Raw genomic sequence first — 15141 nt, forward strand, 5'->3', positions numbered from 1 at the left:
TCTACTACATATATTTTCATCTTGGTAGCGTCGGATGAAAACGATCATTGATGCCGATGCACGTGTATAAGTAAAGCACCCGGTGCGCTACTGATCTTGAAATATCGATCAGTCGGCCGATCCAGATCGCGTTCAGCCACGACAATTTAGCCCGAGACACCTGCATTCACATTATACGGACGACGGAGAAAGACCGAGGCCTCGCTACGTGCCTTGACGGCTCCTTTTAGAGTAATTACAACGACCATGACACATACTCGGAAACGATTAATACCGCGAACAAAGTGTGTGCGTATGTAGTAGAGCCTCTACTTTTGCGCGTAAAACTTTTTTAGCTATGCGTATACATTGCTGTTATTTACAGCTGCACATTTACAGCTTATTTTGGGTTAGAAATATCTGTCGGTTGCGAAGCTATATTGGGCATTTTTATTCTCACTTCAATTTTTAAAATCGTTACAAGCAATGTCGCTGGTGCATCGTATATATTTTACGTAATAATAACAGCACGTTGTTCTCCGTGCTCGAACGGGCGCCTTTAAAAAGCATTATAATCGGTGAAAGTGACGCGCTCGCACCCGGGCAACTTCGACATAATCGAAGCCGTTTTCGAAATCGCGCAGATAGAGAAATGCCGATGTGGGTGGCGAGTCGAAAGCGGGAGTTCCCATGCGATCAAGCGCAGCACCGTATTCATGACGTCGTATTAAATTATTAAAGACACTTGAATGCTCGTTAATTTATCGTTCGCGGAAGGTTTTCTCCTCTTTATTATTTTAAACACTCCTACGAGAGTCCCGGGCAACGTTGTGCCCCGATGCCATGGATAAACCGGCCTCGCAAAAGACGGAGGCGTCGCCGGGAGCATGAGATAGGTTGTCGCTGCGTCACACGTCTCTGCCTTTACGACGTTTAACGGCAACGTCCTTCGCCGGAGAGCAAGTAATCCAATATATACACCGTGAGAAAATGAGCCCAGCCTGCCTTGTGTGCGACAGCGGTACATTGTTTCGCATTGTCGGATGCTTTCTACGAAAGGAAACGCGCGCGCACGGGCACGGGCGCTTTCCGCACGATCTATTCTCTCGCTGCTCTCTCAGCCACTGGGTAACTTCGCGTGCCCGTTTTTGGGAAAGTTTCCGCAAAGTTTTGCCCTTCCACCCTCCCCAAGTACGCGAGTGAGATGGAATGAAATTGTTTCATTTGTATATACAAAAGTCGCGAAGACTTCGGCCACGTTATTTTTATCGACGCGCGTCATCTCGCGAGAGAATTATTGTTTAATTAAACTGTTTCTGTGCGCGATGTTTCGAGATGCAACTGTGCAATTTTGAGCGCGCCTGTTACGCGATGTATTTAGTCTTTCGCACTACATTCGCGGCGCGCCTTTCGCTGAAGCATTCATAATTATCGTGTTTATTGTCTTTTCGAGAGCACGATTTTCAGGGCGAAAGTAATTACGCGGCGAAATAATGCACTCGTTTCGCTGCTTTGAATTAAGAATATCCAACAATGTAAAGATTCCTCGTCAAGCTTTAGCTAGAATTAGAACATCTCTAACAGATGATCCTTCCTCGACACCACGCTTGATTTAGCATTTAAAACGCCGTGTAAATTAGCGGGATTACATTTCTAAAATTAGAAGGACCTGATTGTGCGTCGGGGGTGTATTCGCTTAAGAGGATTCCGAAGCGTAATTATATTTTAAGGGAGAGAAAGAGTCGTTCTTTTGTCCCCCGGGTCGAGAAGGGAGACCCGGCTTCCGCAGGGTGAGGGTCAATCACGTTGGGCTCGAGGGACCCAGCGATGCGCAATGTGCTCGATTCGCTGCCGCGTGCGTGCGTGCGTTCGCGTGGGCGTGCGTTCGTGATGGGTACGAAACGCAGCCAGCTGACTCGCTGCGTGCGAGTGCCGAGAGTCTCTCTGCGCTCGACGGAACCCAAAGCCGCGCGCCGCCGATTCGCTCGTAGTGCGGCCTCGCGCTCGGAACCGACAGCGCGCTGTTCCCCGCGTGTTCCTTGACGAATGGATATCCGAATCGACTGTTACGTTCGACGCGTCGCAGTCCGAATTGGCTCTCCGGCGGGACGCGTGCCGTCGTGATCGATGATGACGTCGACCGACGAAGAAAATTAAGTTATTCGCGAAGGAAAAGTTGGCTTTTGCGGCAATATGAGCCGTCAAAAGTGTATTTTAGTGGAGACTCTCAAGAGCTGACGAGGAAAGACAGATTTTACTGGGAAGAAAGTGCGAATATATATACGGCAATCTCGAGAATTTTGCGTGCGGAAAACGCAATGCGGATCCGTAATGTATATGCGCGCGTGTCTCAAGGATTTCTTTCTCACGCGAACAATCGTGTACTTACATCGCGCGTGTACATTCGCGGAGTGACTCGTCGTCTCGGAAGTGCGTATCGATCGCGATTCTCGCCTCGTTATCTCCATTCTCGGGATCTATAGCCTATACAGTCGCGGTATTGTGCAAGTCATACGAGCGTTCGCTGCAATTGGCGCTATAACTTCTTCATGACGCTCCAAAGGACCGAGCCGGATTGTGTGTGTGAAAACAAAACGACCGCTTTCCCCCTACGAAGGTGTCGGGGATTCCATCGTCGATCGAAGACAGATGTTGGACTCGCGCCACCAAGAAAATTATCAGGAAGAAGGGAGCGATGCATTCTCCCGATGCAGCTGCAGTTGTCGTGCGACCGTTGCCGAACGTTGCTTCGCGTCCTGCGTTAATATTAATTATTAACTAGAAAATAGAGAAATAGCGGAGAGAGAGAGAGAGAAAAAGGGGAAAGAGAGCGGGGAGTCGACGACGACGAGCTGAATATTATTATGTTACTAATAATGTCGCTCCGCGAAGTCGGTCGCCGAAATTAAATTCATTCGCCGCGGCTCTGTCGGACGCTTTCCCGGAAGCGAATGCCGCGCATGCCGAAGTTTCGCGAGAGGAGACACCGCGGAGATTAATAACTTGCAAGACTGTATTATACGGAGTCACGACGAAATTCAGTCGGGAGATAATCCCGAGATGATACTGGATTGTGAGACCGTGCAATGGATGAGTCGAAATGACTAGTGTATTGTTTGCACGGTGCGTTTTTTTTTTTTTTATTATCGGATCAAATCTCTATTCCTCGATGAGGAATAGATCAGAAAAATTCTCATCGGCGGCAAAAATCTGAGGAGGTGCGATGCATTGAATCCCTGCAATTCGGATTCAACCTGAGGCACGCATATACGGAGAGACGGCGGGAGAGGTTTTACGAGGAGAGGCACATTGTCGAGAAAAGGCAAGGATGGCGAGTGAGGTGATGCTGGCGCCCACGCCAGCGACGTCCATACGGGAGATGGACGACGTCAGGGACATGGTTAGAAACGCGACCGTCACCACGATTTACGTAAGTCGGTCTTCATAAGTCGCGGCTATACATATTGTGCCGCGCAATCGGTATTCAGAATATCATTCCGCTTCTCCCGATTTATATTGTCCGCACGAAAAGCGTTCTTCTGACCTAACTTGTGGAATGAATATATGCATATTGCGCTACGTAAAGAATTACAGGTAAGGGCCAGAGCGCATAACATATGACGTAGCGATATACGACGGTTGTAGTTCCCGACCTGACAGATCAGGATACGCCAAAGCTTGTGTGCGTTAGTTACGTCCACGACTGCGACTGTCATATGTGCTTTGGGCCTAACCCTCGAATAATATATGGTACTTGACTTGCGCGGAGCCTCGAATAGCATGGTAAAAAAATGTGACTACCTTTGAATAATAACACGGTACTTGAGTTGGAGTCACTCAATGAAAGAAATACACATACGCAGATGCATAGATAGGCTGATGGCAGAGAACGAGACGTAAGTGTCGTAGTCGTGGACGTATAGGGTAAGACAGAGAAAAATGTAGTCGTAAGGCTATTGTAGGCAATAGGCCTTACGACTACGTTTTTCTCTACCTTACTCTACGTCCACGACTACGACACTTACGTCTCGTTCTCTGCCATCAGCCATACGTAGAACTTGCTATGTTTTAAAAGTTTTTTTTTAATAATTCCTCGAAATCAAGCACCCAATTTATTATGGAGTCTTGAATTGCACGGCTTTCAATAATATGGAACTAATTGATCGTGTTATTCAAGAGTTTTATCTGTATAGAATTTTTGAAGGCGAGAAACTATCTTTGTGAAAGCATGCTGAAAATATGGAGGTTCGTAGAAAAGTTTTGAAAGCGAGAAATTATCTTTGTAGAACCAGCTATAGAAATATGAAGTTTTTCCATAGGAAAGTTTCGGAACGTCGTACCGTCGTATAATTTTTTTTCTAAATTTTTTATGGTTTAAATTAAAAAATGATATAATTTTTGGAAGCGAGAAACTCTTTGTGGAAGAGCGGCTAGAAATATGAAGCTTCTTGCGTGAAAGTTTCGCAACGTTGTCATATATATATATTTTTATTTTTCTAAGCTTGTGGTTCGAACTTATTGGATGCTGTTTCTCGGACACGCAATGCTTTACCTGCGGTTTTGCGTGCGCGGGAGCGGGAGCACGTGCGCCGAGACATATCATAAGCTCGCGCGAATTAAAGGCGCGAGACGGCAATAATCCGCGGTTATTTCATGTACTTACACGCGCTCTCGGCGTGACGAAGGACAATAGTGCCAAGGACAAGATTTCACTCCCGAACGCTAATCGAGTGATCGTCACGGGCGGTGAACAGCGACGGAGAGGAAAAACGCGCGTCGTCCGGAATCCGCGACGTATAAACTTTCGATCTCGCGATACCATTTCGATGTCGATCTTCTTCGCGTCAAAGTTAAGGCGATTGAATCTTCATTATAGCCAAGGATAGAGCGCCGCTCTTTTAATATCGCGTATCGCCTCTTATTCTACTTTTCCGATCGAATCGCGGAAGAAGGCTTCTTGTACTAACGCGGGCTTCCGTGGATCGCAAATTGCGACACGCTCCGTCGGCTTCTCGTTGCGCTGGAAGTGTTGTCGACTCCGTTGCACAACTAATTAATAGGTCGATCGCGTATGCGGAACGCGCCCGCCGGAGATCTTTTACAACTACGCGTCCAGTCGATTCTTCGCGGCGATACGCAATTACATGAAATCTTTCTAGAGTTTAACTCGCGAGTGAGACATATTATATACGCCTCGTCGGAATATATATATTTATCGCAAGCGATTCATACGATATACCTAAGCATTCTTTTTTTTTCTCTCAATGAAGAAAGAAGAAGACAAAGAACGAAGCATTTGTAGCATCGAATGAACCGCAGCCTTGGTAGCCAAACGATTTGTTTGTTTTCTTTTCTTTTTTTAAAGATACAGGAGTTGGGCCTATCGATCGAGTAAAGTTGATATCGTCCATGTATCTCGTAGCCTTCCCTTCGATTTGCACTTTCGATTCGCGTCGGTCGTGGATTGTCGAAATCGCGTAGGCCGTTATGGAATGGCACTCGACTGCCCACTCAGTAATTCGCGTTTGAAATCGCACGTGCAATGTTCCGGTAAATCGGTCTGTGAAACCGTTTCACGCTTACGTAAGTTGTAACGTAAAACAATACTTATCCCCTTTGCTGCGCAGGGGAATTCTTCTAAATTCGGCAATGTCATCCGAAAAATCAGGACATCTTTGGGTTACTTTCAAGACAATTTTATTTAATTCCATGGAATTTTCATGTACTTATTAGGGTTTTTAGATAACGCGATATGACGAAAGGAAGTGTGATGTCATACGCGAGTTTTATGTAATATACGTAACGTAAGTGGAGCATTCCTTTCAAATGCACTTGTTTAATAAATGCTCGTCACTCGGAATTACACTGCGATCGAATATCATGGATATAGCTTGTCGAGTTCAAAGCGTACCTGAGCTTCTATTGGCGAAACTAATTTCGATGCGTCAAAAGCCGTCTTAGGGGACGAACTTTGTAATTTTACTTCGACGTCATACTGCAGCTAGTGCAGCTTAAGATTTTCACTTGAAACTTGGCGCAAAAATTATCACGGAAAATTGTGCGAGCGTTCTCCTCTCCTCTCTTAAACGTTCTCAGCTTAAAATACATCTACATTTTTTATATGTATATGTATAGATTCTATACGACCAGTAAAATAGAAATGTATTAACTTTAATATTAAAAAAATAAAAATACTTCTCATCATCTGTCGGCTTTATGACTTTCGTGGGCGGACCGAAACGTGAAAAGTGAACGACTCCGTATTTGGTAGCGGTGCCGTTGCGTGATTGTTATTCGCACGAAAAACCGGCGACGTGTCGAACGAATGTGTTCCATGCACTCGCAACGAATGTAAAGTTTCGAGTCGGATCGAAGCAGGAAGAAAGTGCACGGTGAAAGAAAGAAAAAGAACAAATCGAGCCCGATTTCCATCGTTATATGAATGGCCACTTTTTTCGGCACCTCCTTTCGCTGGCTCCTTGAAACTTTTAACTTCACTCAAGTCACTTACCTGCATTTCCTCCGAATTTGACTTTGCCACTTCAAAACACGTTAGCACACGACACTCGAAAACTAATAAGTAATTCGCCAAGCCGTTAAATCGTTTCGAGTACATCATGCCCGTTAAGGCACTTGAGCATGCGGAAACCGTTAAAATGATTACAAATTGTCAATGCAGTTAGTACTGGATTAAGATTATCTATATAGCAAAGAAGATTAATGATGTTTTGATTTCTGTCAAAGTTATTCTAATGCAATCAACTTAATGTTATTATGTTACCAAATAACGAAATGATTACGCTCGATAAAGCAACAGCTGAGTAATGAACAATGGCCAAATTTCGAGCATTAATGGGGGGGGATGTTAGAGATATATTTAATAATTATAATATACAATCGAGTTAGTTTACGTTTCGAGCCACTTGGCCTTCTTCAGAACATTAAATCATAAATAATACCGTATTAACAATAAAAGACTCCAGTACGATCCGGCGCTACGATTTCCAATCAAATCTCACCAATGTCTGTAGACAATTAGTCACGTTGAAGTCAGAATATGTCGTCGATTATTGTTCTAACATTCATTAATGCTCGAAATTTGGCCATTGTTTATTACTCGGTTATTATGTTACATTTGTAAGTACACTCATGCTACAATATGCAAAATTGCATTACAATTCGAAATCGAACTATACTGCAAACTGTAATTGTAATTATCAAGAGTCACTGAGGTTTTCCACTATGATCTTCGTCAGTATTACATCTGTCACCGTGAAAGATTATACAGTTGATGCCATTTTTTGAATTACTCGTATCATCGACTGCACTACAGTTTATTGTGTTTTACTAATTGAGTCCACTCCCTTCTAATATCCAACCGGAAACTTCTGACAGAAAGAAATCGATTCTTCGCGCATTGCTGAATGGCACGGGACGATTTTTACCTCGACATCACGAATCACGTAATTCCGCATATAAGAATCTTTTCAGGTCAGTTCACCGTGCGCGTGTCTTATAGTGCGCGCTTTCTGTTCATTTGAAGAAATAAAGCACGCTGCAATGTTGCAATTTTCAATTCGCAATTTCTGCGTTACGCGACATAATGAAATTTACAGAATTTTGTTCACAATTCTGTCGTGAATTGCATACGTCTTTCTGAAATGAGAGCTTAAAGCGGCGCGCCTGTTTATCCTGCGGCTTTATCGTCCGACTGCAACGAGCTCCGGATGTTTAATTTCTACCTTTGGTTTGTACCTGTACACAACGCGCATTCTCGTATACGCGCGTGGGTGCGTGTGGGTGTATGTACAACACCGGTTTGCGATCGACTCAACGTTTTTTTTTTATCCTTGGGGGGACGGGTAAATTTTCTGAGGGGGCGTCTATAGATTATTTCCCGAGCGATCCGCTCTTTCTGCCATCGAACAATATTATCGTAACATCTAACTCCGTACGTGTACGTACTCGCGTTTAAATTTAGGTGTGCGACGCGGAGAGATTATTTTTTCTTGTGCGATTGACGGTTTCTGTAGTATATCGGGTAATCACTTTTTTTATATCGACGCGTTTCAACGCACGTATATACGCGTGACGAACGAGAAGCCTATAGTTTCGGAAGTTACTCACCCGCGAGGTAATCTTATCTCTTTCTCTTCGCTCTTGTCTTATCTAGAAAAAGCATAATCCGTAACTGAGATCGACCGACCGACCCGCCTCTATCTACCCCTTAGTGTCGCGGTGTTTGCACACATGCTTATCACCGTCCGTGGCGGAGTAATCCCAAGCAGTATCACTGCATTTGCATATCTATTTATGAAGGACGGCGCGAGATTACAACGTTGACCGCACCATTGTCTCGCGCGAAATGCATCCGCGATACTTTCTCCGCACTCTTCACCTTAAATTTATTCGAATTGTGTCAAAGTCCGCAATGCGACGTAGAGAAATTTATTCTGTTTCTATATGCATGTGCATGTCGCGGACAATAAATATGAGACATGTATCTAAATTTATAAACTGCAAATGTATATTTAATTTTTATGCGTTTGCTTAATTCATCCTGATGGAAATAATTAATCCGGTGCTCGATTACACGGGGCATAATGCAGCTGCGCTGCAGCAGGAAGGCGAACTCGGTGGAAAACGTGATGCAAGTGCAAATATAGGTGCACCGCGACGACGGAAATACAAGGTGCGCCGTGACTAACGTCGTTATTGAGTGAGCTACCGTTCAGAAAATTTTCAAGACGCGTGCCTGCCCGTTGTGTCTATATTTAAACAATGTATAAAATATGTATTACAAGAAAGAAGGGAAACAGAGAGAAAGAGCGAATAGAAGCATTAAATATCGATACAGATGTTCCAGCACAGCATTTTTTATTTTTTTTACTTGGCTTTGCTCGAGAAGATATTTACCGTAGGCGTGATAATGATTTTGTTAATACTGTATTCGGTCAAAACTTGTATAACGTCATAATTGCATGTGCATTTTGCATTCGCGAATGCATGGCACGCAACATTCGTTGCCGTGCATTTTTGCGAGAGTTAATTAACATTGGCGTGCCGCGAGATTGATTAGAGGTGCATTGTAGATTAATCGGTTGTTGAATGACTCGGCACATTTCGGCCACTGCGCCGTAATTAGTTTACGAGGGGTAGCTATGAACGCTGCGAGCGCGAAAGTGGCAGAGATCTCACATAAATCACGAAGAACCGGGCTTAATTTGCAAAATTGTAAGTGTGTCTAATTCGTTTGTGAAATCCGCCGATTATTATAACAGCGATGCTGCTTCACGTGCAGCATATAACAACCAATTTATTTTAGGTAGTCGCGATTTCACCTTTCTTCATTAAAATCGACAATTATTTATACAATCGCAAGAACCTCTGATTTAATATCATTTGTTTAACTTCGTCTCTACATTGTAAATGTTTCTTTTTGCTGCAATAAATATATTTCGTTAATCTAGAATTGAAAATGTAAAAAAAAAATATTTCCTTTCAAGCATCTAATTTAAAAAATAAGAGGTCTCGTTAATTTATTGCAGCTTATAGAAACTTATTTGCTTACAAGTTGAAAGCTGAGCGAGTAATTGTTTTAGTTCATTGATTAAAAATTTGTCAATTACTTTCACGAATCTCTGTTTGAATTATTATCCGCGTTCTCTTTGAGGCATACCACACATATTGGAATTCGTCAGCCGAAGGATTAATGGGTGATCGAAGAACTCGCCAATATACGCGGCGGTCGCTGTCGCGGACATCGCGGAAGCCCCAAACGGACCTCAAATATACCACACGTCGCGTGGAAACGCGAAGTCTATTCAATTATGCGCGAGCAGTCGTCGGCGACGGCTGCCGGGACCGGCTCTTTGAAGCGTAAATATAGCGCACAAAACGACACGGAGGCTTTACCGCGAAGTGAATGGCGGTAAAGCACTTTTCTCTCTCCCCCGCCCTTTCCGGCTCCTCGATCATCCATCGACCCGTGAATTAATCGCGAAAAAAATACCGTGCGCGTATTATACCTTTATACCGATGCACAACGAACATATCCGCGACGAAGGATCGGGATAATTTTCGCGATCTGCGTTATCATCGTCGATCGGGGAGCGAGCGAATGCGCGGCTGGATGAGCATTAGTTATCATCCCGTGAGGAGAGGAAGTCGTGCGCTGGGCGTAACAAAAATCTTTATGGTGCGCAATATGTAGAAACATATGCGGCGTGTGTATAATGATATGCGCGAGGCGTACATGCCGTTTATCGTAAACGTGCACGCACGCACGCATGCATTCACTCATGCACGCACGGACGGGAAGAACTGCAGTTTCATTTCGCCGAGCGGTAATTCAGGTCATTGACTCATCGACGAGAATATTTGTTGGACGTCGTTGAGAGTAGGATGAAAGACAGACGAGAGAGAGAAAGAGAGTGAAAGAGATACAATTCTGTTGTATCATATTTCGCGAAGGAGGAGCAAAAAAATATATACGGGGTATCCCCGGACATATCTCTGTGCAACGTTATAGTAAAGTGATATTCTTGATATGAGACAGAGAAATAAATTGGCTGTTATTCGGGAGAGGGTGCGACAAACTTTGCACTTGCCGGAATATTTCTGTAATGATAATAAAGCGACTCTTGAAATAGAGAGAGGTACAAATTCGTCGCAACTCAAGAATAGGTCAAATTATAGGTGTTCTATAAATCACGCGTAATAGCGATAATTAAAGTCAAAGGTTAAGTAAAACGTTATTTAACGTCGAGAATTCAAGAGAATTACTTAACATTTCAAATAAAATTTCAGAGCGAAATAGATCTACAGTTAATTACCAGCGGATCTCATGGCAATGATTTATCGATTGATCGTGAAAAATATCGAAGGGGAGCCGATTTTTAAGCCGTAATTTTTTTTTGTACAGAAAGGAAGAAATTGTAATAGGCGACATTTCGGTGTTATTGCTTTGAAATCGCTACGTAGCTCGTATATAGCTCTCCGGTCGTTAAACCCTCCGCAATTAACGAAGAAGAAGTGGACATGCTCAGACGGTCCTCGCTTCAAAACGATCATTGCCTCCAACAAAGAAACAGATGAATGAGAATCGTAGATAAGATCGGCTGGGGTTTCCGGTCGCGCGTTCGCTTCCCTCGCAGTTCTCTCTCTCTCTCTCTCTCTCTCTCTCTCTCTCTCTCTCTCTCTCTCTCTCTCTCTCTCTCTCTCTCTCTTCTTCCACCTGGTCTTCCTTCCGGAATCGCCCGTCGAGTAGCACCTTTAACCCTTTCTCCTTACGATGATAAAACGTTTGAAGTTTTCTGTTGAAGAGTCTTGAGTTTTCTCTGAAGAATGTCGTCATCCAGACTTTTCGCTTCCTACATAAAATCCTGAAAGTTATTAAATCACTGTTAGTTTTTATTATTTATTACACTTGACAAAGTGGAATTTTTGACGCCAGTTTTCACGTGCATTGCTCCGCGTGTAGCTGTCGGACAAAGAGAATGTTTTGATTGATATTGTTTGATTGTGTTCGAATTCGAACGTCTTCGTGAACGGATTGAAAGGATTAATTAAAGGATTAAGGCGCAAAAGGAAGGATTTGCCACGGCTCAACGAACCGCCTTGTGTTCCTCACCTCGGCATTGTATCGTTGCACCGAGAATACGCCGCAACGCGACGTCATACCGCGAAATCGTGGATGTATGCCGGTCGTTTCGATCCTGCCGGCGGAGGAAAGTAGAAAGCCGCACATGTTTACAGATCGTATACACGTTAATCGGACGTGAAACGCAGGTGCACGCACGCGACTTCGCGGCGAAGTCGATCGTTCCGAATTCCGAACGAGGTTCTCGTTAACGGGCCTCCCATTAACGATTCCTCGAAAACATTCCCCATCGGCATCGCAATTTGAGCGTGGCGCGTTAAGTAAAATTCGAAGGAAATCGAGATCCGGAAAATTTAACATCAATTTGCTCTTTCTTCGCACAGTTGGATCAAGTTTTAAAAAAATGATCAGAGATAAATACCGAAGGTGAAACGTATATATTCTTGCAGATTTAATTCGGACTTCCGTAAAAGTCGAAGTAAAGAAATCGTGAGTGATTACTAAGTAATCTTTATATCTTGAATAATTTGCTTCGCAGCTACAAATACATATCGCGATTATATGTATGCGAGATTCGAATCGAGCTCGGTGTTACGAATCGATGATTTCACGATAAACTAACGGCGGGGCACATCAAGTGTACCAGCATTGCCTTCGGGCTTAACATTTCATTATCTCCAATTTAGCCGGTATGCTCACTTCGCGGAACTGCACGTTTCGGCTGGAATCTCTATTAACGCATTTTACGCTTATCAAACGATCGAGCCTTATACGCATCACACGTCGTCTAGGCGCCACACTCTGGAGGCGGTAACGCAGCACCGGTCTTATCAATTTAACCGCGAGATAGGTCCTCGGTCGGGCGATTGCTGAGAACCATCCGCGAGCTTTATCATTAACGGTAGCGTGGTAATTATCGCGATTCGTCTCTCGTTTCTCCGTTGGTGTCGAGTGTCATTCAGGAGGAATCCGACTCGTCTTCTTATCGATCGCGAGGAACACGTCACTGCGATTAGATACGGATGTGTTTTACACGGTTTATCGCCGGATTTAGAAAGTTATTCCACCTGATCTTTATGACTGCGATTTCAAAGATCATGCACGACGATTTATGATGGACGTACAAGTGCATGCACTTGCGCGCGAGTATAGTAACTCTGTTTCTGAGATGGTCCCATAAGCATTTAAATATTTATTATAATTGGTACATGTGTCACATAGAGTGTGTGCAATATTTGGAAATAAATTATTATCTCAAAATTACCTTCGCAAAATTATGGATGCCGCTTTAGATTTAGGTTTCACTTGGTGACGCTTTGTATTCCCGGCGACCTCGTTACAAAGTTGGAGAGAGCACCCGCCTCCCGTTCTCTTTACGAGTGACACCGAGGCAATTTTGCTGCACGTCCGTCTTGTATCTCGTCATCGCCCTAATACATAACCCATTGTTTACTCGGAATTACTTTCAAATAACATTTATTTGGCTCAATGAATATCGTTTATCTGATTCTCGAGCGACAAATTTAATTATCCGGCTGGTTGTTGGTCGCTATAAATTATTAGCTCTCAATAAAATGGAGTTATGGAATGTAATCTTTTATGATATTGACAGATGTTTGCAAAGATAGAACAATAAATAATTAATGAATATTTTATGACAGAGGTGTACAGTTTCTCGATTTTTCAAGCTCGATTATAACCTAGCCAAATAAAGATCTATTAAATTATAATTTCTTTGTATCGAAACGCTTTTTATCTCGCCTCGCCTTTCCTGTTAAAATATTACGATGGGCGTATGTCCTTCGTTTAACAGGCGGTATCCACTAGAACTTCCATTTCGAGTTGCATATATGGAGCGTATCGGAAGTCGCGTGTCTTTCGTAGACGTGCAATTAAAATCCCGATGCATTATCTTTATCGCATCGAACGCTTTGTACATCGCAGCTATATGCGGATGAATACGAGCTCGTACCGATTTACATTCGCGCAATCTAAATCGTCTTTCTCGATTGCAACGAGAAGTAATTCGAGCGAGCGGGCTTGTACCGGAATCGATACGTCTTCGTTTGTGCGATCGGGGTGTATCGGCCGGCGTGAATAATCACTTTCACATTTAGCAACGTCGGGCCGCGAGAGGATACCTCGCGCCTAAACGTAAAGTGGCTTTAACGAGTCACGACGTGTAGTGGGACGTGGAGATGCGCTCTCGCAGCCGCGATCGTTGCACGAGTTTATCGTCGGCGATATCCACGACGAGACTCGGGAATGACTTCTATACTTGTTGCGCGACGTAGGCGTTTCTCATGAGAATTACCACGCTCGTCCGTAATTAGCCGCATGAATCAAATGCTATACGGCTACTTTTACGACGAGACGCAGGCTCCTTGCTGTCGCTGTTCGTTAAATAGATTCGCAGGTGCGTCACGCATAAAATTGAAACTTACTTTCGAGGTAATGTCTTAAGCGTCGACAGAGTCGCACACGTCAGAATAATTTGTTTTTAAAAGGCGAAAAGAGAATTGAATCTTTCAATTAAACGAAAAATGATATTAAATCTATTATAATATTACTACGATATTTTAATTTTGCATTCTTTATTAGTAATACTTGTGATAATGACAACTAATTTTCCTCTTACGATAATATTACGTTAAAAATCGAAGAGTTGGTCATATTGACAAAGTTTTGTCGCCGATCTGACCCCGAGTCACTTTTCGCATTGGTTTTCGCTCCCAGTGTATTTATAGTCGAAGACACTCTCATAGCGCGGACTGTCGATGAACGAACGGTTACGTAATACGAATGCAGTTACGTAATAATCGCTAATTACGTATTGCTCGTTGATTACTTCCACGCGTGAAATCGACGGGACCGCCATGAGGCGAGGTAAAAACTGTGCAGCAGTCCTGATGGAACGATCGTGACCGTGGCGACTCCGAAGCCCGCCTTTTCCGCGTTGGGGAGAACGGATCGGTCGAAACGGTAACTTCCCCGCCGCGCGCGCTAAGTCGGCCTTACACGGCCAAATCGGCCATCACGGGAATTTAGGCCGATCGGTATATCCGGCGACGATCAACGACGCGCGCGAGCGAGGCACACGATCGCCCGTAAACTCGATCGCGTCGTGATTTTTCTCCTCCTCGGCGAAGCCCAGAGGCCGAGGCGAAGAAAAACGGACTGTCGATGCGCGGAAATCATCAGCTGGAAATTTTTAATGCAACGCGCGCCCGCGCGCGCACGTTTAACGAAGTCCATCGTAATTTGCTGCGTTAATTACGGACAAAAATGATGATTATATAAGTATACGTCGCGGTACAGTTAACCCAAGCGGGATAGCAACCGTACACGCAGCCTTTATAGCCCGCGATATCGCGATGCGGTAATTCGTTGCCGAGTGAAAAAAGAAATGAGTCACTCGTCTGCCCGGCATATCTAAATTGATGGCCCTCTTTCGTCTCGCGTATATATACACATAACCGAGGTCGGGTGTTAAATAATATAACAATACGCTGTTTAACAATTCTATAAATTTTCAGACCGCGTCCTGATATCGACGAAAT

General features: G+C 43.9%; 1 protein-coding gene and 1 long non-coding RNA gene across 13 annotated transcripts in view; one reads left to right on the forward strand and one right to left on the reverse strand.

Annotated features, from left to right (window-relative positions):
- The window catches only part of Patronin (calmodulin-regulated spectrin-associated protein patronin), a 64638-nt gene that overhangs the window by 7116 nt on the left and 42381 nt on the right, over positions 1-15141 (forward strand). Inside the window, exon 1 of one of the 12 annotated variants that reach the window (XM_077412077.1) lies at positions 1968-3409. The exons of the other annotated variants lie outside the window; for them this stretch is intronic. Within the exon in view, the coding sequence (XP_077268203.1) occupies positions 3308-3409 (102 nt within the window). The 5' untranslated portion in view covers positions 1968-3307. Of the gene's footprint in view, positions 1-1967; positions 3410-15141 lie in introns of those variants that run through there. 12 annotated transcript variants of the gene reach the window in all.
- LOC143901331 (uncharacterized) lies at positions 8840-13323 on the reverse strand. The gene is made up of 2 exons (XR_013258048.1): positions 12846-13323; positions 8840-11363 (listed from the first exon to the last, which is right to left on the reverse strand). It is a non-coding gene; the product is annotated as an uncharacterized LOC143901331 (long non-coding RNA).

The sequence above is a fragment of the Temnothorax americanus genome, unplaced genomic scaffold, assembly GCF_048541705.1.
Source record: "Temnothorax americanus isolate GAGA-0224 unplaced genomic scaffold, ASM4854170v1 Scaffold10, whole genome shotgun sequence".
Lineage (NCBI taxonomy): Eukaryota > Metazoa > Arthropoda > Insecta > Hymenoptera > Formicidae > Temnothorax > Temnothorax americanus.